The sequence below is a fragment of the Nerophis ophidion genome, linkage group LG11 (genome assembly GCF_033978795.1).
Source record: "Nerophis ophidion isolate RoL-2023_Sa linkage group LG11, RoL_Noph_v1.0, whole genome shotgun sequence".
Lineage (NCBI taxonomy): Eukaryota > Metazoa > Chordata > Actinopteri > Syngnathiformes > Syngnathidae > Nerophis > Nerophis ophidion.
In genome coordinates, this window is record NC_084621.1 from 288,342 (window position 1) to 315,060 (window position 26,719).

Genomic DNA, 26,719 nt, shown 5'->3' on the forward strand with positions numbered 1-26,719 from the left:
GGAATGGGTTCCATTTTTATCGTCTTTGGTATGACTCGGTATGACGTTTGAACTGACCTCTGTATTCCACACAACTGCCAAGATGGTCCAGAAAAATAGAAACCAAGTTAATCTGGAACAGTATTCTACGCTCAAATGCTCTTTTTTTGGGGATTTAAAACTCATTCCATCCATCCACAGAGCTTTTGCTGCCTTATAAATGAACTCCGCGACATTCAAAAGTTTTGTTTTCATGACTCTGTCTACAAATGATGTTGAAAAAACTCTCTGCCGTCAGTCTTTACTTTGGACTTGCATCTTGCCTGATACGTTCTTGGTAGTAGCGTCATGTTTATAGCACAATCTAAGATGATTTCTTGATTCACTTAACCTCTACCTGATACATTTATTCATCCATTTTCTACCGCTTGTCCCTTTCGGGCTCACAGGGGGTGCTGGAGCCTATCTCAACTGCACCTCTACCTGATCTGAACCAAAATTGATCCCCAATTACTTCCGAAGCATCAAACAGGTTTATATGTGTTTATAGTGTATATGTATTTTCTCATTCTGTTTTGCACACTCTTGGAGTCAACATGCACATAGTCATGTACATAGTGTATATACCCCCCACCCCCCATTTTTTAAATATATATTGTTTTTCAAATCACCTGACATGTATACCGCATTTTTCGGAGTACAAGTCGCTCCGGAGTATAAGTCGCACCTGCCGAAAATGCATAATAAAGAAGGAAAAAAACATATATAAGTCGCACTGGAGTTTAAGTCGCATTTTTGGGGGAAATTTATTTGATAAAACCCAACACCAAGAATAGACATTTGAAAGGCAATTTAAAATAAATAAAGAATAGTGAACAACAGGCTGAATAAGTGTAGGTTATATGAGGCATAAATAACCAACTGCTATGTTAATCTAACATATTATGGTAAGAGTCATTCTCATAACTATAACATATAGAACATGCTATACATTTATCAAACAATCTGTCACTCCTAATTGCTAAATATGATGAAATCTTATACGTCTAGTCTCTTACGTGAATGAGCTAAATAATATTATTTGATACTTTACAGTAATGTGTTAATAATTCCACACATAAGTCGCTCCCGAGTATAAGTCGCACCCCCGGCCAAACTATGAAAACAACTGCGATTTATAGTCCGAAAAATACGATACTGTTCATATGTACACAATTGTTCAATTTTTTTAACATAATTTTTTATATACATGTTACAGGTTATAAGTCTTTTATTATTGAATGTATCAAATGTGATGAATATGTTATGGCCCACAATGGAAACAAGCCTTTTGGCTTTTTTTGCCATCCATTTGCCTTTTTAAAGCATTACATAGATTTAATTCTTTTAAGATGTCAATAAACTTCGCAATGCAACAATTAATCAATTCTGTCTGGTATTTAACATCTGCATAGCAATTAAAGAGATAATATTTCTAATCTGTGTTAATATTACAGCAGACATCCCAACATAGCTTGGCTGCCAACTTGTTTGGAACCACAGACGTCTGGTGTGACGTCATAAATGTCAACCTGAAAGTAAAGAAATTAAATGCGCTAAAAAGTAATAAGCCCCGAGTGTACGGGAGTCATACTGCATATGACCAATAGTCGCATTAGAGTGTTTGCATGGACAATTGGACTTCACAGGTAGGTGTGAAAATACCCCAAAAAATATATATTTGAAAAATTAAATTAGAATTTAGTGCATTGAAATGTAGTGAGTGTACCTACAAAGCCATTAGACTTAAAAGTCACAGCCTATCTTGGATTGACAAAATAACTATTAAATGGATAAAAACTATTCTCGGTATCAAATACCTAATTCGTCATGTCCACGTATTAATTTTGTGCTAGATCAATAAACCATACAAACAGAGGTAGAAACTATTTAATAGTTAAGTTTAACTTTGCATTCACTTTTGTCATTTTTGACAGAGACATTTTGAGCCAATGAGTGTCCCAAATTACGATGCGTTGGAAGCAGAAGAACTAAAACGGCAGGTTTTAAGTTTCATTTGCGTCGAGGGGGTGGACCTGCAGTCACGCTTTACCGTGTACCTCTTGCTTGGCAACCATTTGCTTGCCAAACAGAATTTCTAGCGACATCCAGTGGACGCATTTAGAACAGAAGTTCATTTTATTAAAAAACTTCAGGTCATTTTTATACTAGGCAAACTCATCTCGCGGGCCGGACAAAATCTAGACGGCGTGCCGCGTTAAGAGAATGTACATTTTAGAAAATGAACTTCAAATTATCATAGCTCCTTTATAATTTGTCATAAATGCAAGAAATGAAAAGCAAATAGATTATTAGTTCAGTAACCCAAAGGAAATCACGTAATGAAAAATATACAATCTTAATATATTATTTTAATTAGCGGCAAGAGCATACTTACGGTCTAGGCATTCTGTTTTGTATAAAAACTGTGGATGGTTAAAAAACACCATAAAGCGGCACTCAGAACAAAAAATTGTGAATTTGTATGACTATCTGGAGTTTTTCTGGTTGAACCATTTTTGTGGCTTGTTATGGCAGTAGCCTCGAACAGACACTTTTACTTAGCACAAAAAACATGTTTCAATGCTCAGATTGACTTCATTTTAAAGGATTATAAGGACAGCTATGTATACAAACATCTTGATATATAAGTTAAGTGTTGCAAGCCTTTATTTGGGTGTAATTTTGTATGATCTTGAGACGTAAAATTTGGGGTATTGATTAAAGGCACTTTGAAAGAAATCAAACTCGGAAGTGTGAAGGACGTCATCTACTTTTGTGCTCTTCACTTAGTCCATAGTCCACAGTGGTTGAACTCATTTCTGAGAGGGATGAGTCTGCCTACAGAAAGGAAGTAGAGCGGCTGACTGGGCGGTGCAGGGAAAACAACCTGGTCCTTAACACCACCAAGACGAAGGAGCTGATCATGGATTTCCAGAAGAAAAAAACAATAAACATCCAACTACTCTACATCAATGGGGACTATGTGGAAATGGGCTCTAACTTCAGGTTCCTGGGCATTCAGATCGAGGAAGACCTGTCGTGGAGTATGAACACTTCAGTGACCATCAAAAAGGCACAGCAAAGACTTTACTTTTTGAGACTCCTCAAGAAGAACAATCTGTTTTAAAAACTGCTTGTGTCCTTCTATCGCTGCTCAATAGTGTGCTGACATACTGCATGTGTGTATGGTATGCCAGCTGCACGGTGGCAGAGAGGAATGCACTTTAGAGGGTCGTACAACCTGCCATGAAGATCACTGACTGCTCTCTCCCCTCCCTAGATGAACTGTACAGTGCCAGGTGCCTCAAAAAGGCCCAAAACAGCCTAAAGGACCCATCTCACCCTGGACATAAACTTTTTGAACTGATGTCCTCAGGCAGGAGATACAGGACAATAAAATCCTGGACAAACCGTTTTGAAAACAATTTTTACCTGAGAGCAATAGTATCACAGAAGTCAAGATAACAATAATGACTGTGCACGTGAGCTGTATGCTTGGTATTTTTTATGAATTTTATGTATTTTTATCTTTTTATCTATGTTCATATGGTTTTATTTATCTATGGTTTTATGAATGATTTTGCACTGAATTAGTTTGCATACAATTTCGTTGTACAAATGTACAATGACAATAAAGATATATTCTTTTCTATATTATATTAAAAATACCTCTCCCCACTGCACACACAGAAAATACTGACGCACATGGCAAACTACCCTGATCTGAGCGGGCACAAGCCACCGCTGCAATGGAGATCAGTGGGTCAGCAGCTGGTTGTCACATAGCTACCTTTAGAGGTCTTTAAAGTTCTTTTTTTGTATTCATAGCTTTTTCCCTTTTCACTCTTGATCCAGGTTCGAAGGTGCAAAAGGAGCGACCAGGCCAACCTTCAACATGACCAGCTACGCACTAAGGCGCTCTCTTATCTGGGATGAAACCGAGTGCCTCAACTATTACGGGATGCTGTCTCTACATGAGGTCTTCGAAATAGTTGGCTCTCAGCTGACAGAGACGGACATCGAAGTGCTCTCTTTCCTCTTGAAGGAAACCTGTGTTGGAACACACCCCTTGAACCCTGAGGGCTGGACGGTGAAGCCCTTCGAAGGCGACCAGTTAGGCGTCACCCCGAGTCCCATGCTCCTTACTGTCTGGAGGCGGTTGCAGTCTCAGTGCTCTCAGCACCCTGTGGTACAAGCCTCTTACAAGTCCAGGAATGGCCTTGAGTTGTTGTTGGAGCTGGAGAGGCAAGGTTACCTCAGCGATGGAAACCTGGAGCCGCTTTTGCAGCTCCTGAGAGTCCTCACACGTCATGATCTCCTGCCTCTAGTGTCCCACAAGAGAAAAATAACTGGTGAGTTCAAATCAGAGCACTAATTCTTTAATGACCTTTGCTCCCATCCTGTTGGTGATTGTTACACAGGGATGGCAATCCCAATGTATCAATTCCTCAAGCGATTCTCTTCACTGTTTTTCCGGGTGGGGTTTGGTCATTACGTAACATGCATAGTGACAACAGATCGCAAAAGGGCGGCGCCCGGTCTGAACAAAAACTAACATTTTACAAGAAAAGATCGCAATAGCGCTACTTGTAATAATTATAAGGTTGCTATTTCTTTAAGAATAGAACATACAAGCAATATGCCGAAACATTTGAACACACAGCATGCAACTAGGGCTGCGCGATATGGCCTTTTTTTAATATCTCAATATTTTTAGACCTTGTCACGATATACAAATATATCTTGATATTTTGCCTTAGCTTTGAATGAACACTTGATGCATATAATCACAGCAGTATGATGATTCTATGTGTCTACATTAAAACATTCTTATTCATACTGCATTTATATATAATCTTTTTTTTTTTAACTTTCATGCACAGGGAAATCACAACTAAGTAAATTGAATAAAAATGTATTTATTAAACAGTTATTAAGCAGTTGCACAAACATTCATGTCATTTCCAAAACAGAACGTGCAAGATTGTCAGAGACATTTAAAACAAGCTATGAGTGCACTTTTGTGAATGACATCACCAAGATGATGTATCAAAACAACACTAACTTAGTCTACTTTTTTGTACAGAACGCCACTACAATAGTTAAAAACAAATAAAGTGCACATTTGTGAATGATGTCACACAAGATATTTTAATAACTATCAAATAAAAATGAGCTGCATAATAGGAAATCAAATAGTATATGTCCTTCGCTATGTGGTAGGTTCCTGCGGACGTTATCTCCTTCTGTTTTTGACTTTTTTTTTCCATACGTGTTGATCTGGAAATAGTTGCTTTGGCATTTTCTTGGTGTGGAGATGTTGACTTGCAGAGTTTCAAGCACTCTTCATTCTCTAGCGGGTGACTTTTCAAATGATGCTACATATTAGCAGTGCTGTTGCTTTTTGTTGCAATGCTTTTGCCGCATAAATGTTGAACATATTCCCGCTTGAAGCCAAACCACCGCCAGACGATGGATCCCGTGCTTTCTTTCTTGGGAATTAATTATTCCTCCATTTTTTACCTGATCGGCACCTTCTCTCTCTCCTATTACCACCCGCACCTCACCGTTAGCATCACAGCTAACGTTACCATGTCGCTACCTATCTGCTTCGCGGGAGCGTGTGATGTTGCACACGAGATGTTTGTAAGAAAGTGCGCTTGGTTTATGTCTCTGTGAGAAGAGACAAGAAAGAGTGGGAAACAAGCAAACAGTGTAATGCCCGCATCTAAAAGCAACTGCGTGAGAATGTATACTCGAATATCACGTTATAGTCATTTTCTATATCACACAGAGACAAACCTGCGATATATTGAGTATATTGATATATTGCCCAGCCCTACATGCAACCATTATAAATGAAGGTCGTCGTGTTTTCGAAACGTTTCGATTTCATCCCAGCAGCAGTAACGCTGGCACGTCATCTGAATACAGCAGGTATTAACTCACCGTCTATCATGTTAGCGCAATTATGTTAAAAATTGAAATTAATGCCTTCTCATGAGCATGAGGCGGGCAGTACTCGCTCCAGTTCGCGTCTGCCGCTACACAAATGTCACAGAGCAGCCAGTAAGTTTGTGGTCAAAAGCTTGCATCTATTCGTTACGGTAGACACCCCTCATTTTTGGTAGTTGAATGTTCAATTTTAGTCATAGAAAAGTTGCACGTTTTCCTCCCACCACATTTTCTCAGTCATTTTAAATTCACAGGTGAAACTCGAACAATTTGAATATTATGTAAAAGTCCATTCATGTCAGCAAATAACTTTAAATGAGAAATTAATGTGATATTAACTCATTATATGCAAAGTCAATTATGTTAAGCTTTTACTATTATTTTGATGATCTTGGTTTACAGTTTTTAAAACCCCACATTTTATGAGATTTTCAATTCAAGGTTTTCATAAACTGTAAGTCATATTCATCAAAATTATTAAAAATAAAGGCTTGACATATCCCACTTTGCATTTAATAAGTTAATATAGCATGTTACTAAATGTTACATTCTTGTGTAATTTCCACATAATTCACTTTTTTGGAAGAATATTTATTTATATCATTAATTAAAAAAAAAATATCCCTTTTTTTCTTCCATGCTATGTATGTGAGCAAATGTTTTTTTTTATCAAATAAGAATTGATAAGAAAATCATTAAAGAACCATTAAGCAGAATGAAAATTGGAATCGGAACCGTAAACACTTATCAATACCCATCCCAACAGAACATGCAGATTTTAACTGGCAGTTTAAAAAGCAGCTTATGAAATCAAATGTGTCTCGATGCATGTTGCTATAAATATTGATGTTTTATTGAGTATATTTAAATATTTATGTAAAAAATTGTATGTAATATATATATATATATTAGAAAAAAACATTTTGTAACAACAAATGCTAATAGACTGCTTCTCTCTTGTTGGAGACCCAGTGTGTATGTGTCCGTTTGTAGACAGTCAGCAAAGTTTGAACAAATTGTCTTTTATGGTTTTTAACATTTCAGTGTCTCCAGAAAGAATTAAAAGACGATGCGGTGTACAACACAGAGATTCTTTGTGCACTTCTGGCTTGAGAGGCTCCCATAGACAGGCAGAAATGCCCCTCCCTTCCTTCACACAGCAATTGAGAACAGGTATGTCAGCTATTATATGTTTTAAGCGCCAAGCTGTTATTATCTTTGCAAAAGTCATCCGACACCAGATAGTTATTGAAAACAAAGTTTTTCTCATGCATGCATTTACAGTGTGTGGCAGTCAAGTAGCAAAGGACAATGTAACGAGGGAAAGCTAAAATTTTGCTAATAATGGTTAGTACTAACACAAAGATTTGTTTTTAGATATGTGTTGCGTTTCTATCAGTCTTTTTTACAAAATGAAATGCACATGCGTCACGGCCAATTCTAACGCCCCTTGCAACCCACCATCAAATAATTAATCGCAGTCCTTTGGGAAACACTGCATCTTCATGCTTGTCTACTGCACTTGTTGATTTGAAAAGGATCCCCATTAGCTGATGCCATGGCAGTCAGCAAGTCACAAAAAATATTACATCGTACGAAACAGTTGAAAAACAATGCAAAACACATAAAACAATGAAACAAACAAATTTGTACATGAATTCTAAGGAAAAAATCAATAAAAAAGGATTCAATTGCATCAACCAACATGAAAAATGAACACTGGTATGAAATACCACAAGAAGCTTGATTAGGCATTTTTTTCCGAAATCGTTTGTGAATGCTCTAATGCTAAAGATGAACTCAAATGCTGATTGGATATAGAACAAATGTAGAAATGGTTTGAATGTCGAAATAATCTGAATGTTGAAATTGTTTTAATGTTGAAGAGCTGACGCTAAACTGGCATTCTAGTGGAATGTATAAGTGGTATGACAGTTGAAGTAGTTTAAAGGTGAAAAATAGTTTTGAGAGGTGACAAGCAGAAGCTGTACTGAAATGTAGTATGAATCTTTAAATGGGGCGTGGCTCGGTTGGTAGAGCGGCTGTGCCAGCAGCTTAAAGGGGAACATTATCACAATTTCAAAAGGGTTAAAAACAATAAAAATCAGTTCCCAGTGGCTTGTTGTATTTTTTGAAGTTTTTATTTTTATTTTACCGGTCTCCGAATATCCCTAAAAAAAGCTTTAAAGTGCGTGATTTTCGCTATTTGCGATGCGACTATCCATTTCCCTGTGACGTCACACAGTGCTGCCAATGTAAACAAACAATGGGAATACCACAGCAAGATATAGCAACATTAGCTCGGATTCAGACTCAGATTTCAGCGACTTAAGCGATTCAACAGATTACGCATGTATTGAAACAGATGGTTGGAGTATGAAAGTATTGAAGAAGAAACTGAAGCTATTGAGCGAATAGCTATTGACGCTATTCATAGCCATAGCATGGCCGAAAAGCTGCGTTAGCATCGCCGGTAAAATGTGTGTACCAAACGATCAGGACTTTCGCATCTTGTGACACTGGAGCAACTTAAATCCGTTGATTGGTAAGTGTTTGTTTCGCATTAAATGTGGGTGGAAGGAAACGTAATATAGTTGCAAATGCATCTGCAGGTTATCCATACATCTCTGTGCCATGTCTGCTTTAGCACCGCCGGTAAATAGCATGTTAGCATCGATTAGCGTAGCATGATAGCATCGATTAGCTGGCAGTCAACATCAACAAAACTCACCTTTGTGATTTCGTTGATTTTATAGTTGCAAATGCATCTGCAGGTTATCCATACATCTCTGTGCCAGGTCTGTCATCGCCGGTCAAATGTGGAGACACTCTGGCACATTCAATGGGGGTCTGGCGGCAGACACTTTGGCATCTTGGGGCCAGTGGTGCAACTTGAATCCCTCCCTGTTAGTGTTGTTACACCCTCCGACAACACACCCACCAGGCATGGTGTCTCCAAGGTTCCAAAAAATAGTCGGAAAAAACGAAAAATAACAGAGCTGAGGCCCAATGTTTACAATGTGTTGAAAATGAAAATGGCGGGTGTATTACCTCGGCGACGTCACATTCTGACGTCATCACCTCCAGAGCGATAAACAGAAAGGCGTTTAATTCGCCAAAATTCACCCATTTAGAGTTCGGAAATCGGTTAAAAAATATATGGTCTTTTTTCTGCACCATCAAGGTATATATTGACGCTTACATAGGTCTGCTGATTATGTTCCCCTTTAAGGGTTCCTGGTTCGATCACCAGCATCCGCTATCCTAGTCACGTCCATTGTGTCCTTGAGCAAGACACTTCACTTCGTGGTTTGGGCCTTGCATCAGTGTGGGAATGTGTGTATGAATGGGTGAATAGTGTCATAGGTAGAAAAACGCTATACAAATACAATCCATTTAAATGTTGGTATTAGGGTTTTCCCGAAACCAATATTTTGGTGCCAGTACCAAAATGTATTTTGATACTTTTCTAAATAAAGGGGACCCCAAAAAATAGTTATTGTTTTTATTTTAACAAAAAATATTACGGTACATTAAACATATGTTTCTTATTGCAATCCAATAACAATTTGGGCCTTGAATAAAATAGGGAAAATAAGTAAGCAAAGGCTTCTAATTTGGCTGCTGACGTATGCAGTAACATATTATTTTCCACTCTATTATTTTGTCAAAATTATGAAGTACAAGCGGTAGAAAATGAATTATCTACTTTTTAATTTACTGTTAATATCTGCTTAATTTCAGTTTTAACATGTTCTATCTACACTTCTGTTATAATTTAATAAACACTTATTATTCTGTTGTTTGGGTGCTTTACGTTATATTCTAAAAATATCGATGTAATCATAGTAGTATCGATTAGATACGCCCTTGTACTTGGTATCATTACAGTGAATGTCCGGTGTAGATCCCTCCCCCATGTCATTTGTTTACATTGTGAAGCGCCAGCTTGTTTGCGGTGACGCCAGGGAGCTATTGTATCCTCCTACTGTGTGGAGTGAAGTATGTTTAGCTAGTCTTCGTCTTGCAGAAATGATGCTTGTCAGAAACGTACTGTATTGGTCTTCATGGAGGCAAGGATTAGTGATTTAGAAGTAGCCAAAATACTGACTGCGGATGGATGTTAGCCGCTAGCGAGCTAGCCATGTTTAAAAGACCTCTTGTTAATCCCATTCCATTCAGAGTAATATGCTGTTAAAACCACCGCATATTTTACGGTAAAATTCTGCTGACTGACCTGCCAGTTTCTGACAGTAAAATCTAAATATCTTTTTTACAGTGTACAAAGAAATATATACTAATCAATTTTGTAATATGAGGTGAATGCTGATACATTTATATTTTATTCACTGTTATAAGCGGCCCTCTAAGGGCAACTATATCTGCGTGTGCCCTCAATTAAAAAGAGTTTGACACGCCTGCTGCTCTAGAGTCTGGAGCGTCTCTGAGGAGGAAGAAGAGGAAGAAGAGGGGCAATGGCTGGAGTCGGAGGCCCAAGAAAACCAACAAGCAGGACCTTCCCTTGCCACCACCAACACCACCTCAGAAAGCGTCATGCAGTAAGAACAGCATGTTTTGTCCTCTCTTAAATGGTCATCTCTTTATCCTCCATCCCACATTTCATGATCAAAATCAATCTTGATTTTGTTTGCTCACATGCTTCCATGTTGCTTCCATTTGCCTTTCTAACTCTTCAGTCCTCACGTTTAGCTTTTAGCGTGATCCACCGCTTCTCAATTATTTTCTCTTACGCCCCCTTAGTGTCCACACGCTTTCCACTGCGACATCATCTATCTATAAAATTGTACACCTCTGCTTAACACTGTATCCTTATTACCTTTGAAGCAAATAAAAATAGAAATACAGATCAACTTAGAACATAGAATAACTTTATTAACATAGATTTTTAGTCTGTAACAGAAAAGATTTAAAGTTCTTCAATATGCCTGAAATTATAAAAATATTTCTTTAAACTATATACTTTTTTTTGATGGACATGAAACATGTGATACTAAAAAATAAAATGAAATAAACTCAGTAATACATTCAAATTGATCACCAACATTTAATCAGGAACACAATATATAAAACACTTTAACCTACAAAACAAAAATTATTGCAACAATTTGTGCTGATAACAAAGAAAAAAAAGGAAGTCAGGAATAATGGTTACAACGAGCATGTCTTGTAATGCACAGCTTTTTTAAGTGGCATTTGAAGCATGATACTGAAGAAGAAAGAGTGTTCCCCAGGATCCCCGTCATCGCACCACGCAGACTGCCTCACTATTGGAGAAGAACTGGCCAAATGCAAACATTCAACGTTATTCATTGTACAGTACAGGGGAACCCATCCAAGTCAATGGCCCTTAGATTTACCAACTCGTTGTGAAAATAAATAAAAAGAACTATGAAAGAAAGATTTACCAACTCATGTCAACATAAGCAGAACCGAAGTCGCCCTTTTTGTTTTGTGTTTCACTTAACCCGCTATCCCTGCAACTTGTGTTAACCTGGAATATTTGCATTGCAAGTCATTTGTAAGCACGACTGCTGCAGATTCTGTTACCAATCATCCACGGCTGAGATCGGCCAAAACCCATACCGATCTCATGTATTATAACTACCTTTTTTCCATTTACATTTGGTGAGTGCTGTTGACAGTTTAACAACGTCAACACACTATTTCAGAACAAAAAGTCGGCACCACACAATAACTAAACAAAAACAAAAAGTACTATCATTATTTGCGTTTTGGCCTCAAAGTCCTCCTGTGTCCAGGTAATTATTCCATAAATGTGACATTAACAAAAGCAACAAAACATTATTTTAAGAAAATAGAAATATGTAATCATTATATACTCCTACTTCCCTTGGTCTATCATCCGTTTTCTACCGCTTGTCCATCTCGGGATCACGGGGGTGCTGGAGCCTATTCCAGCGGCATCCGGGCGGACACCCTGGACAAGTCACTACCTCATTGCAGCCCTTCGTATATACACCAAAAATTTATGGATTTATCCGCTCTCCTCTTACATGTCGTGTACTGACTATGACAATAGTGACACACCAACAGTTGTTATATTATATATAATAACTGCTTACAGCTTTAGAACATGAAGTTTAACCGTGGGCTGCCTTGTCATTGTCATTTGCTGGTCGTCATTTCCTCGACTGCATGCTCCTATTTTATTTATGCTGCTCTCGACACCCGATAAATAAGATAACTCTAATGCTCACTCTACAGTTTAAATTAACCATAAACAGTCATTAACAATGTTTAATGTTCATTTTTTCATGTTTACTCATGTCAATAATCAATCAATTCATCCATCAAGGATATATAACCATATGCCCATCCCTTAGATTTTCATCCATTCATCTCAGTTTGAATTTCATTTTTCCCTTTCATGATACATGTTTTCTAACATGTTTGCACCCACCTGAGCCTCCATCCATCAAAGGAGGAAATGTCTGGGACTTCCTGTATCTTATCAAAACAAACCGCACACCTAATAATGGCTTAGTTATTAAATGTGGCTGACTTTTTTTTATGTTTCTGTTGGAAGCTTTCTAACCAACACTCGAAAAATTTCCATCCATCCATCCATCCATCCATCATCTTCCGCTTATCCGAGGTCGGGTCGCGGGGGCAGCAGCCTAAGCAGGGAAGCCCAGACTTCCCTATCTCCAGCCACTTCGTCTAGCTCTTCCCGGGGGATCCCGAGGCGTTCCCAGGCCAGCCGGGAGACATAGTCTTTCCAACGGTTCCTGGGTCTTCCCCGTGGCCTCCTACCAGCTGGACGTGCCCTAAACACATCCCTAGGGAGGCGTTCGGGTGGCATCCTGACCAGATGCCCGAACCACCTCATCTGGCTCCTCTCGATGTGGAGGAGCAGCGGCTTTACGTTGAGCTCCTCCCGGATGGCAGAGCTTCTCACCCTATCTCTAAGGGAGAGCCCCGCCACCCGGCGGAGGAAACTCATTTCGGCCGCTTGTACCCGTGATCTTATCCTTTCGGTCATGACCCAAAGCTCATGACCATAGGTGAGGATGGGAACGTAGATCGACCGGTAAATTGAGAGCTTTGCCTTCCGGCTCAGCTCCTTCTTCACCACAACGGATCGATACAACGTCCGCATTACTGAAGACGCCGCACCGATCCGCCTGTCGATCTCACGATCCACTCTTCCCCCACTCGTGAACAAGACTCCTAGGTACTTGAACTCCTCCACTTGGGGCAGGGTCTCCTCCCCAACCCGGAGATGGCACTCCACCCTTTTCCGGGCGAGAACCATGGACTCGGACTTGGAGGTGCTGATTCTCATTCCAGTCGCTTCACACTCGGCTGCGAACCGATCCAGTGAGAGCTGAAGATCCCGGCCAGATGAAGCCATCAGGACTACATCATCTGCAAAAAGCAGAGACCTAATCCTGCAGCCACCAAACCGGATCCCCTCAACGCCTTGACTGCGCCTAGAAATTCTGTCCATAAAAGTTATGAACAGAATCGGTGACAAAGGACAGCCTTGGCGGAGTCCAACCTTCACTGGAAACGTGTCCGACTTACTGCCGGCAATGCGGACCAAGCTCTGACACTGATCATACAGGGAGCGGACTGCCACAATAAGACATTCCGATACCCCATACTCTCTGAGCACTCCCCACAGGACTTCCCGAGGGACACGGTCGAATGCCTTCTCCAAGTCCACAAAGCACATGTAGACTGGTTGGGCAAACTCCCATGCACCCTCAAGAACCCTGCCGAGAGTATAGAGCTGGTCCACAGTTCCACGACCAGGACGAAAACCACACTGTTCCTCCTGAATCCGAGGTTCGACTATCCGGCGAAGCCTCCTCTCCAGTACACCTGAATAAACCTTACCGGGAAGGCTGAGGAGTGTGATCCCACGATAGTTGGAACACACCCTCCGGTCCCCCTTCTTAAAGAGAGGGACCACCACCCCGGTCTGCCAATCCAGAGGTACCGCCCCCGATGTCCACGCGATGCTGCAGAGTCTTGTCAACCAAGACAGCCCCACAGCATCCAGAGCCTTAAGGAACTCCGGGCGGATCTCATCCACCCCCGGGGCCTTGCCGCCGAGGAGCTTTTTAACTACCTCAGCGACCTCAGCCCCAGAAATAGGAGAGTCCACTACAGATTCCCCAGGCACCGCTTCCTCAAAGAAAGACGTGTTGGTGGGATTGAGGAGGTCTTCGAAGTATTCCCTCCACCGATCCACAACATCCGCAGTCGAAGTCAGCAGAACACCATCCGCACCATACACGGTGTTGATAGTGCACTGCTTCCCCTTCCTGAGGCGCCGTATGGTGGTCCAGAATCGCTTCGAAGCCGTCCGGAAGTCGTTTTCCATGGCTTCCCCGAACTCTTCCCATGTCCGAGTTTTTGCCTCCGCGACCGCTAAAGCTGCACACCGCTTGGCCCGTCGGTACCCGTCCACTGCCTCCGGAGTCCTATGAGCCAAAAGAACCCGATAGGACTCCTTCTTCAGCTTGACGGCATCCCTCACTGCTGGTGTCCACCAACGGGTTCTGGGATTACCGCCACGACAGGCACCAACAACCTTGCGGCCACAGCTCCAATCAGCCGCCTCGACAATAGAGGTTTGGAACATGGTCCACTCGGACTCAATGTCCCGCACCTCCCTCGTGACATGTTCAAAGTTCTCCCGGAGGTGTGAATTGAAACTCTCTCTGACAGGAGACTCTGCCAGACGTTCCCAGCAGACCCTCACAATGCGCTTGGGCCTGCCAGGTCTGTCCGGCATCCTCCCCCACCATCGCAGCCAACTCACCACCAGGTGGTGATCGGTAGAAAGCTCCGCCCCTCTCTTCACCCGAGTGTCCAAAACATAAGGCCGCAAATCCGATGACACAACTACAAAGTCGATCATGGAGCTGCGGCCTAGGGTGTCCTGGTGCCAAGTGCACATATGGACACCCTTATGTTTGAACATGGTGTTTGTTATCGACAAACTGTGACGAGCACAAAAGTCTAATAACAAAACACCACTCGGGTTTAGATCCGGGCGACCATTCTTCCCAATCACGCCTCTCCAGGTTTCACTGTCGTTGCCAACATGAGCGTTGAAGTCTCCCAGTAGGACAAGGGAATCACCCGGAGGAGCACTTTCCAGTACTCCCTCGAGTGTACCCAAAAAGGGTGGGTATTCTGAACTGCTGTTTGGTGCGTAAGCACAAACAACAGTCAGGATCCGTCCCCCCACCCGAAGGCGAAGGGAAGCTACCCTCTCGTCCACTGGGTTGAACTCAAACGTACAGGCTTTGAGCCGGGGGGCAACCAGAATTGCCACCCCAGCCCGTCGCCTCTCACTGCCGGCAACGCCAGAGTGGAAGAGGGTCCAGTCCCTCTCGAGAGAACTGGTTCCAGAGCCCTTGCTGTGCGTCGAGGTGAGTCCGACTATATCCAGCCGGAACTTCTCTACCTCGCGCACTCGAAAAATTTAATACAAAAAAAAAATCCAGTACAAAAATATTTGAGGGCCTTTCTCAGAGCAAGAGTGGACTTGTGTTGTGGGATACTCCCACATTTGTGCACGTTGAAGTGTCGTGCACAGATTGGAAGATATAGGCTGCATAGTGTTCTCCAGCTAGTCTCTCATTTTGTGTTTGTAGACTAATGGAGTAAATTAATGATGACCATGAACGTACTGTTGCTGTTATAAATGTCAACTGTAAACTCCCCGATCGGATTTCAACACACCAATGACAAAAGCTTCCAGCCAAAACATTTTCAAAGTTCTTCCTTGAACTGCAATTGAGAAATACACCTACAATGAGCATTTGTGTCTGAGCATCATTTTCCTGCAATGCTGCTTCTTTGCTGAGATTTTAACCTCACAGACTTGGAGCTGCTGTGGCAAGTTTGCTCTGTCATTCATGCTGAAAATCAAGTCGGTCTCAAATCCTTGGTTTGGACTTTTGGTCCAAGATCTTTACTTTTAAATCATCTTAGAATTCAGTGCTCTTCCTGTGACTATGAACATGTTGCTGTTTTGACTCCAGATTTTAATCCACTCAGGTTGACTCAGGATTGTGGCTCCTTAGCGCTGAGGCACAAAGGATCATGGATTCAGAAGGGTCGCAGGCAGAAGAACAAAACAAAACAAAAAGTGACCTTTCTGTCCATGCATACGGCAGTGTGTGCACGATCAACTCAGTCATGCGCGCTCTCTCTCTCTCAAGTCTGGGCCCAGGCCTAAGGTAAAAAAAAAGAAAAATGGCTGCTCCCCCCCATGATAACCCGGGGTTGAGCTGCCATCATGCTCTGTACTGGATGCTATGTCGTAATATAGCTGCCCATGTCTCCTCCCCCTTCTGTGTTGCTTCTACAAATTGCTCTGTGATGTTTTTTGCACAACGTGGGTTAGAGGTTTTATTTCGGATGAAGGTTAGTGGTATCAAGTCCTAAAATACCGAATTGCGTATAAGACCTGAATAATATCCTGAGAACCACCATCCTTTGCAGTGGACATTTTGTGTTTTGCATACAATGCATCTGGAAAGTATTCAAAGCGCTTTACTTTTTTCACTTTTTTTTTTACAGCCTTATTCCCAAATGAAATACATTCCTCAAAATGTTTCATACAATACCCCATAATGACAATGTGAAAATATGTTTTAGAAATATTTGCACATATATAAAAAAAAAAAATGAAGATATCACATGTGCATAAGTATTCACAACCTTTTTCCAGGTAGCTCAAATGTGAGCTTGGGTACATCCTGTGTCTTTTTTTATTTAACCAAACAAGAAAACGTCCCATTCATATTAAAAAAGGGAGTCTTGGCCAAGAGCAGCAAAGTTACACATTAAATTACATTCACATTACACATTAAAATGACAGGATGGACATCAAGTAAAACAGTTGCAGATAAACGAGGCAGCTTCAAAGGCTCTGTTTAGATTTAAGTCTTTAAGTCAGCGTATAAGCCACGCCGCCATATTTATAGCATCAAAATGGCATTCCCCCCACTCTCTCGGCTTCCGTCTGTCCAAACCTGTCACTCTTCCTTCGTGCTCGCAGCAGTATATTTAGCTCCAAAAGATTAAGGTTATAAATCCTCATTTGTCAAAAAATAGTCGTCTTTGGGGTCTGTTACCAAGTGTGCTATGATTACAACGTGTTTGATTCTGGACGTAGGAACACACATGTTGCCAGAAGTCGAACGTGCGCCGCTATGCTAACGTCAATCAATGCGTGGAAAAAATCAGTCCCGGAAACGATTAAAATGATCAAAATACAGTAAACATTGCATATATTACATATTGTTATGAACGTGTCAGTTACTGCATTATATATATATATAATTGCACTGTGTGTACAAAAGGTTTTGAGAATATTTCAGAGGGCTTTAAAGGTTACAACCGTGAATCTAATTGCATCTTTTAAGCGATATTTAAAATGGTATAAAAAAGACATGTGGTTTTGGTCTTTCATAATGATTTTAATGATAGGCAAAATGTCAGTTCCCCTTTAAGTCCTTTCCTAATGTGAGCTCACTTCATAACATATTTTAAGAAAAGACAAGTTGTTTGGCACCACCTTTTGGATTGCATGTATGAATCTGTAAAACCTGAATACAGTGCAAGACATTAAAAAAATGTAATCTTTTTATTTTATTTTTTTTGTCAATGTCATATGTCCAAGACTTCGGTTTAGCTGTAAATTAAGCTTGCCAATTTTTGAAATGCCTTGTAATTTTCACATGTGAATGAAAAGTTTACTTTAGCTAATAAAACGATCAGAACATAATGAAGCCAAACTGTAATGATTAGAGTCAATAACTCGAATAAGCTAATGTTTGGGGGACGGACAGGCGTGATAAAAAAACATTTGTTCATCGCAAATCAAAGCATCTGCAGTCGGTATCCATGAAGTTGCTTTGTATTAAGATTGATGTGTTGACTTGGATGAAACAACTTGGCTGCAACCAGCACAAGTTGGGAGTAATTCAGGCTGCAAAAAGAAAATCTAACAAAGTGAAAATACTGTAATGATGCAATTTGAATGTTTTGTATTATAACTATTATTATGACTACTAATCCTGTAGGCACAGAAATATATTAATCACTTTCAGTTGATTTCTTCCGCTGTTTTTTTGATACAGACAACAATCCTGGGAAATATAAAATACATACCAAAACAGTTTAGCGAAAGTGAAATCGAAATCGTAAAAATCTTAGCAAATTTCCATCACTTTACAAGGATATTATTGACGTGTTATTATTGTGGTGTTGTCAATATAAACTGAGCAACATTATATTTGTTAAAAGCAGCACAGCTCTTGTTTTGGATGTCATTACGTAGTGCCGGTGTAAAAAATGAAGTGTCTTCTCAAACTTCCTTGGAGAAAAAGAGAATGTTGTTCTGTGCCTGCTTATTGTTCCACAAAAACGACCAACCCAATTGTCTTTTGTCTCTTTCTCTCCTTTCTGTCTTCGCAGTTCTAAACAGACCGACCAGTGTGTGTCCGTCTGTATCAACCAAAAAAACTATCCTTGCACGCAATGAGAGTGGGAGCTCAAATCTCAAAACTCTGCAGAAACACACAAATGGAGATGTTTATATTTGTGTCTTGGTCAGTGCTTTAAAAGAAACAAGGGTCGATAAGTTGACCATCTGTGGGCCAAACAAAACACCCCTCGTAATTGAGTGCTTAAACTGTCTTCTTGTTATTTTTTCACCGGCGTTTTTAAAGTCAAGTGGATATCTGTGTTTGATGAAGTGTGAAGCTCTCTATAAGCCAAATAATGTGACCATGACTCTTGTTCCTGTTTATCCTGCTCGTTGTAACATGTGGAGGCCACCTGTAAATATACTCACTTAGAGCAGTGGTTCTCAAATGGGGCTACGCGTACCCCTGGGGGTACTTGAAGGTATGCCAAGGCGTACGTAAGATTTTTTTTAAACGTTGCTAATGAAAATAGCAACAATTCAAAAATCCTTTATAAATATATTTATTGAATAATACTTCAACAAAATATGAATGTAAGTTCATAAACTGTGAAAAGAAATACAACAATGCAATATTCAGTGTTGACAGCTAGATTTTTTGTGGACATGTTCCATAAATATTGATGTTAAAGATTTCTTATTTTGTGAAGAAATGTTTATAAGTAAGTTGATGAATCCAGATGGATCTCTATTACAATCCCCAAAGAGGGCACTTTAAGTTGATGATTACTTCTATGTGGAGAAATATTTATTTATAATTGAATCACTTGTTTATTTTTCAACAAGTTTTTACCTATTTTTGTATCTTTTTTCCCAAATAGTTCAAGAAAGACCACTACAAATGAGCAATATTTTTGCACTGTTATACAATTTAATAAATCAGAAACTGATGACATAGTGCTGTATTTTACTTACTTATTTTTTTTTCAACCAAAAATGCTTTGCTGTGATTAGGAGGTACTTGAATTAAAAAAATGTTCACAAGGGGTACATCACTGAAAAAAGGTTGAGAACCACAGACTTAGAGGGCCGGTGTTTATTGTAGCTTCAACTCTCACAACCAAAGGTCAAACTTGACTAATATTGAATTGAACAAAAGGTTGGGAATTGTCTTGAAGGTTCAGTGAGCCCTTCTTGAACCAGTGATGCCTTCAGCTCACCAGAGTAAATTTGTCTGGATTTTCTCACATGCGAAGCTATGCAAACGGCCAATTTTTACAAAGAGTACTCTAAAATGTTCAAAGGAAAGCTATTAAGATTTTTTTTCTTCATTCAAGGCACTTCCTTGTGGTCTACATAATGGTGGTTCTTTGGATACAATTTTGCATAGGTTATGTTTTACAGACTGTTTTTAAGCTGCTCTCTGACCATCTCTTCAAGATGTGCTATTTTGTGGGCGGTCCTCTTTGCGTGACTCCACTTCGACAGCATCTTCTCCCCGCCAGCCATGTTGAAGTTTTTAGTGCTACCATAGGAAGTCGATAGACTTAGAAATGGCAACAGCGGATAATGCGTGTTCATGTACGAGCCAGTCTGCCCCACAACAAGTGGATAGCTGGGGAAAAAGTAACTTACTGAATACAGATGGGACTACAGTGGCGGACTCGCGCAAAGCACTTTGGATACATCTCAACCATATATAGATATTCCACTGACGTCACAGGACACTTTGGATACATCTCAACCATATATAGATATTCCACTGACGTCACAGGACAGAGCAGATTCTAAACAGCGAAAGGAGAAATGCAGGAAGTATGAAAGAAGGCAAGATTGTTTCAAATTTTTGTGACTAATGCAGATCCAAAAAGACACATCAGGTACAAATAGGTAAAAAAAAAAAGTTGCTTTTGCATAATAGGTCCCCTTTAATTGATTCTTGATCATGTACAGTGAAACCTCCAAAGTGGTACAGTATCAGCTTTTCAGAAAAATGTGCCTCTGAAGTTGCACATTTACCATGAATTGATTAACGTGGACCCCGACTCAAACAAGTCGAAGAACTGATTGGGGTGTTACCATTTAGTGGTCAATTGTACGGAATATGTACTGAACTGTGCTATCTACTAATAAAAGTTTCAATCAATCAACCATAACTTCAAAAATGTTTGAACGAGCATCGAGACGTCAGCAAATCCCTCGATTCCACTCGATAAATGTCTTCAAACAACTCTAGCCCCGTGTTTAGCTTTTTTTAATGTCTTTTTTTCAGACTTTGTTAACTTGCAAGGGGACCATCACTGATGACGTCACACAATATGCCACGTTTAGTGTTGCTTCATCCTTGGATACATAAAAAAAAAAAAAGCGACACTTATTTCGAAGACTGAATGACCAAAAATACGGGGTGTATGAACACTAAGGTAACAGTCTATCAGATTTTAGTACACTCTGTATGACCTAAGGTAAGCAAACATGGTAAGAAAAAGGCCTTTTAGTCATAAATAAGCTTTTTTTGTGAAAACTTTAAATGTCAGATATTTTTGCATACATTTTATTTTTCTATTGACAGTAGAGATCTTTTTTTTCTATCTCTCGTGTGACAGGGCAAATGTTAGTAGGTCATCTTCGACACATCGCAATGCGTCCACCATTCGTCATCAAAGCTCAAATTAAAATGTCTTGAAACAAATGTTTGACCTTAGAGATTTCACTGTTAGTACACTTCCATTTTTTTATTCTATGAATGTCAAAGTTTTTCCAAACTTTGACGGGCACATTTTTAGTGTTAACCCCAAAGTCAAATTTTTTGTTGTCCTGACGTTTTTTTGTGTTTAAGCAATCCTCTATTTCTTTTTCTTTTTGCTTTGACAGTAGTGCTTGCATGTTTAAAATGTTCATGCTCCACTTACTGTGTTAACCTTACCCAGGTTGAATCCTGAATCCCCTAACAAGCAGTTAAAGGGAACCTTGATGATTTTAACCTTCGTTGTGGTGGAGAAAACATGTATTAGAGGATTTTGGTGTAAATTTGGAATACGTTTTGCTCCACAGTTACTTTTACAACCCCGATTTTTTAGTGTGTCTGGAAGATGTCCGATTTCAGTGGCATTCCCAGATTGCTAATGAAACCATGCCCCGCCTTCTCTGAAAGTATAATGAATCTGATAAAAAGGTACACTGTTTAAATATATATTTTTACATCGTCATCACTATTTTTTTCCAGACACAGTCAAGAAGAAACTTCGTAAACAGAGCTGCATAAAAAATATGTTTTAAGCATCATTTTTGTCACTGCGTGTTGCAAGTTAGTGTTCTGTACATGCAAAGACTATAAGAAAATAATACTTTGTTTGACCTTTTTTTCTGTTTCCTCATAGCATGGAGCAGAGGACAAAAGGTCTTAATAAGTACCTTGAAGACATGGCGCAGCCAGAACACAAATCCACGCCACCAGCAGCTTTCAAAATGCGTGAATCTTATAATTTGACACTTTAGCATCGTTTAACATGAGTATCAACTTTTAAAAGTTTAAACATCTAAAAGTCAGAAAAAAACAAATTCCTCATATTTCCGCTTTCACCATCCGTGGCAGTGAAACTTGACTGTTCTGTAGAATTGCATCTTTCAGGTAGTTTCTGTGCTGGAAAAGAAGAACCCATCAAACACATCAAATAGCAATGAATGTGGTATGACTCACTTTTTGGATGCACCTGTCAATCTTGTACATTTGTCGTTAATGAGATCGCCTTTTTGTGCAACCACTCCTGTCAAGTATTTGCATTGGCATCCCTTTGTTTCATCACAAATGTCTAATTACAGAAGCTCGTAAAAACATGTTGCTCTTTAGCAAATGTTAAGAGATGCAGGAATCGATGCCCTAATTCAACATTTGCCTTTGTAATGTTGGCATTTTGCTAACTTGGTTCTCTCTTGAGTGTAAGCATCCCCGGAGACTAATACAAATGAATTTGGACTTTGACCATGAAACATTCATGAGCAAAGTGCTCATTAACTGGACTCAATGACAATGTTCCTCATACCTCTGAAATTCATTTAGATCTAATTCATGTTGTGTTTTCACCTAATTTATCCTTCAGTACAAGGCGAGGGTGAAATATTTCTGTTCCTGGTTTCAAATCAGGATGCAAATGCGAGTGTTGTTCCATACTGAAGGGTTTTGAGTGGGCGAGATTCGTTTCTGTTGCAGCAAAAGCGGCCAAGCAGCTGGTTTCCACTTTCCACCAGTTCTGGATTAATGACACGGGGACACTCAGAGCGGCGCTCTTGCTCAGTACAGTATGTATCCTCTGATCTTTCTCGCTGTGCTGTTGCATGACCGCCCGCCAATCCTGTTGCCAGCAAAAAGTTCATCTGGTTATGTCTCTAAAAAGAAAACAACCGGGTCGGGCTCACACTGCTAAGCTTCCACTCCACATGAATTCACCTCTTGCAATTTGTGCAGCCACGTGTGGAAGTCAACAGAATTGATCATTCCCTAGCACTAAAATGGCCACTTTACATTGCCGACAGCACTTTTTGTTGTTGTTGTTGCTTTTTGCAACTTTGGTGCTGCTTTGAGCACCAAAAAAAGCCCAAAATGGCAAATGTGTGCTCTCCTGTCCAGTTAGTCTTCAATGTTGAACTGTGCTCTTCAAGCCCATTTTTATGAATTATGTGAACACATTTATCATGCCACTTTTTCACTGCACTCTACTTACTTGGCTCTCCTTGCTATTCACGATTTTTAGTAGGCAAAACCAGGTACTATTTTTATCGTATTCAACACCATGGGTTGCCGCAAGAATAATAATTGTAACACAAAATGTGCATGCTAAAGTTGGCAAGGTCTGTTGCTATTCCATACTCTCCACTTGCCTGCAGAGCCTGGTTCTCTCGCCGCCCTCAGCCTCCTTGGACAACATTTTGAAAAAATAAGTACATACAGGCGGTTAATCATGGTAAAGTTTTAGGATACATGTCTAGAAATGCCCCCCAAAAATGCATGCCAACACCAGCTGGCGCTGATGCTCTTATCTGTTGCAGCGCCTTGTTTTTAAATGCCCCTCTGTCTTTTACTCTTTCCAATCTAGAGGAAAAATGTAGTAAATATAGCAAGTTTTGACAATATGTGGCTAGAAATGACAAAAGTAAACACACTTCGGGCCTGATTTACTAAAAATCCAAATATCAAGTGCTAAACAGAATGTGCAATCTATAAAATAGCGTGGACTATTAATAGGCATGATGCATGTGAGCTTCTAACATTGCACGTGCTATTTATAAGTGGTGCAGACAGCCTTTTTTAAATGAGGTTTTTGCATATTCTATGCAGATATCACTGTGGATCATTTACTGGCCATTCATGTTATCACGATTATGGCGTTTTGCTGTCAAACAAGCAGCAGACTTCTTATTGGCTTTTTAGAAGCTATTTTTTTTATCCACTACAATTATGCTCACGGGTTGGAGGCTCCACTTCCTGTGCTCAACACGCAAAAAAATGCACATTTAAATGTTTTTTTGATAAAAGAGATATATTAATGTATTCTAAATGGAAAAAGAAAATGCATCAATTGTTTAGCCCTTTAACTCACCCAGCATGCAGCTATTAAATTATAAAACCATGTTGCTGCATTGACGATAGGTTTCTTTTTTGACTTCTGACAGACATTCTCTGCAGCTGTGTGTCTATATGTGTAAGCTTGCACATACTTTTCAGAGGTGCTAAATAAAACACTAAAGTGCTTGCAAAATGGTGATGAGTGTTGATAAATCACATTGCTGGTTCTCTGCATATTGTGGCCGTTTTGCTAATCAGCATATTTTCTGCACATTAATGAAGACCAAGACATAAAATGGATTGCACTTGTTTAACAGACACAATCAACTGCGTGTGCATCGAGTTTGCACGTAATCCTTTGGTAAATCAGGCCCTTAGTAACATTACCTTTCCCTGTTGCTGTGCCTCAATCTCCACTTTGCTGCAGGTTCTTGTTTTCTCATGGCCTCTGTCTCCTCTTGGATAGAATTCTGAAAAAAGGTTTGTCTTTGTAAAGTTTGAAAATATGTGGCTAGAAATGAAAAAAAGTAAACACAGTAATGTTAGCTTTTCAATTTGCTGTGCCTGAGTCTCCACTTTGTTGCAGCGCCCTATTTCCTTACTGCCCACATTTGGGGAAAAAAGGAAGTAATTACATGAGGTTAATCATGGTGAAGTTTAAGAGGTGTCTAAGACAAAAACATCAATGCATGCTAACAGTAGCTATCTCTGAGGTTATTCCTTGGTTTCCACTTTGCTGAAGCGCCTTCAGTCTCCTTTTGGATAAAAGCCAGAGAAAAAGAAGTAAATAGAGGAGGTTATACTGTCAAGTATGTGGCCAAGAAAGGAAGGGCAAAGACGCTTGTCACTTAGTAATGTTAACCTTCCAATGCCACTTTGCTGCAGTGACCCATCTTCTCACTGCCCACATTCTGTTCTTGGATTCATCGGAGGGGAAAAAAACATTGGGGTTTGTTTCTGTATCTCAGACTAATAGAATGTTCTATTCGTAGTTGTTTAGTGTTAAAGCGAGGCCAAACAGATTCTGTGCCGTGTAAAAATGCCTTATTAGAAATATCTTTCTGACTGTTGTCCCTGTTTCTCTCCCCTTTTGATTTCATCCCCCCTTTTTCTACCCTTGCCACCCCACTTGTCCTTTATTCCTTTCCCTACGCTATCCTTGACTATTGGATTTTCCCCTTCTCCGCACCCCACTATCACCAAACTACCAGATGTCCGCTTAAGGGTCCGAGCCGAATACCTGGAGCACGAGTCGGCGCTCCGAGACGGCGTCTCGTCGGACAAGCGGCAGCCCCTGGAGCGGCAGTTTGAGTTGTTCAGCCAGGCCAACTCACTGCTGCGCGCCAGAGACCTGGGCTCCATCGTGTGCGACATCAAGTTCACCGAGCTGGACAACCTGGAGGCCTTCTGGACCGACTACCTGAGCGGCGCCCTGCTGGAGGCCCTCAAAGGCGTCTTCATCACGGACTCCTTGAGGGTGGCGGCGGGCTCCGAGGGCCTCCGCCTGCTCATCAGCGTGGACCAGGACGACTACGAGGAAGGCTGGCGGGTGCTGAGGGCCAGGAGGATGCGCTCATCCAGTACCGGTGGGCACAAAAACAAACACCGTGGGATATGAGCTGACTTTGTTGATATAAATGGAACACTGATGGAAGCTGGAGGGAGGTGATGCAATGCCTTTATCCACCACAAGATGGCAGAAACTAGCACTTGTTTGTTCCAGTCTTAGACTCTCCTTGCAAACTAACTATATTCTTTTAAAATGTCACCCAGGTGCAAGGAAGTGCCAAAAGACTTTAAGACAGTGACTGTGAGAGCAGGACCAACAAGGAGACTCTGTGGTAAGCCCCTTTCAATACATTAAATATGAATTCAGGAGGGGACTCAACGGTGCTCCTTGATAAAATCTTGTTTTGCCATCAAGAAGTTACTGAGGATTTATTTGGTTATCTTTTTTTTCGTTGCATTTGACGTCTGTGATAGAACGGAACATAGCACCTTAACTTTGGTAAAAACCCGGTGTGCACTCTATGCTTAAAGATAACCCGTTTAGGAAGATAAGCCAGCTTGCGATTGCTGCGATCAGTAGGCCATGAAGGCGCCATCGGGCCTTCATCTACTAGAGCCCAGATAATGCCAAGGCCTGGTGGCCCAGCAGGTACAAGCGCAGACAAGACAGTGTGTCGCTCAATACCAGTGCTGTCCAGGAGATCAAAATCCAAAGTGCATACATCCTGGCTGCGCTCATCCCTGCCCGACTTGTCTAGTCACCCTGCTGGAACTAATGCCCGGACTTCACTGACAGAAGACCATCAATAAGGACTCCAGCAGAACCACTAAAGCTGCATGGTCTGAGCTACTGACATAGCTCCTTATTTTGTGGTAAAATGTCTGTTGAAGGAGAAGTTTTTTGTTTGAATAATTGTTTTTTGTTGTGGTCAACTATATTGGGAAACATGTAGCAACGGTGATATTATTATTATTACTAATAAAGGTGTGATATACCAATCATGTTTGGGGGTGTTTTTAAGAGTTGATGCACGTAAATGAAAACTTTCAACAAACCTAATATGTCTGTCTCGTAGAACCCCAAAAAACATAGTTTTAATAAACAACACACTGTTACACATTTAACTACATGTCCAATAACACAAATGAATGGACAAGCCTTGTCCGTCAGTAATACTAATCAAACAAAAAGTCATATTTAAGCGAAGATTGTGAATTTGTTTTGTCTGTCT

General features: G+C 40.4%; 1 protein-coding gene across 2 annotated transcripts in view; it reads left to right on the forward strand.

Annotated features, from left to right (window-relative positions):
* LOC133561487 (DNA-binding death effector domain-containing protein 2-like) overlaps nucleotides 1-26,486 on the forward strand; it is a 33,992-nt gene extending 7,506 nt beyond the window's left edge. For both annotated transcript variants that reach the window (XM_061914776.1, XM_061914777.1), the window contains exons 3-7: nucleotides 3,877-4,373; nucleotides 7,021-7,149; nucleotides 10,407-10,535; nucleotides 25,190-25,564; nucleotides 25,752-26,486. In XM_061914776.1, coding sequence (XP_061770760.1) covers nucleotides 3,877-4,373; nucleotides 7,021-7,149; nucleotides 10,407-10,535; nucleotides 25,190-25,564; nucleotides 25,752-25,786 — 1,165 coding nt within the window. In that variant the 3' untranslated portion in view covers nucleotides 25,787-26,486. The remainder of the gene's footprint in view (nucleotides 1-3,876; nucleotides 4,374-7,020; nucleotides 7,150-10,406; nucleotides 10,536-25,189; nucleotides 25,565-25,751) is intronic.
* The last annotated feature ends 233 nt before the right edge of the window (nucleotides 26,487-26,719 follow it).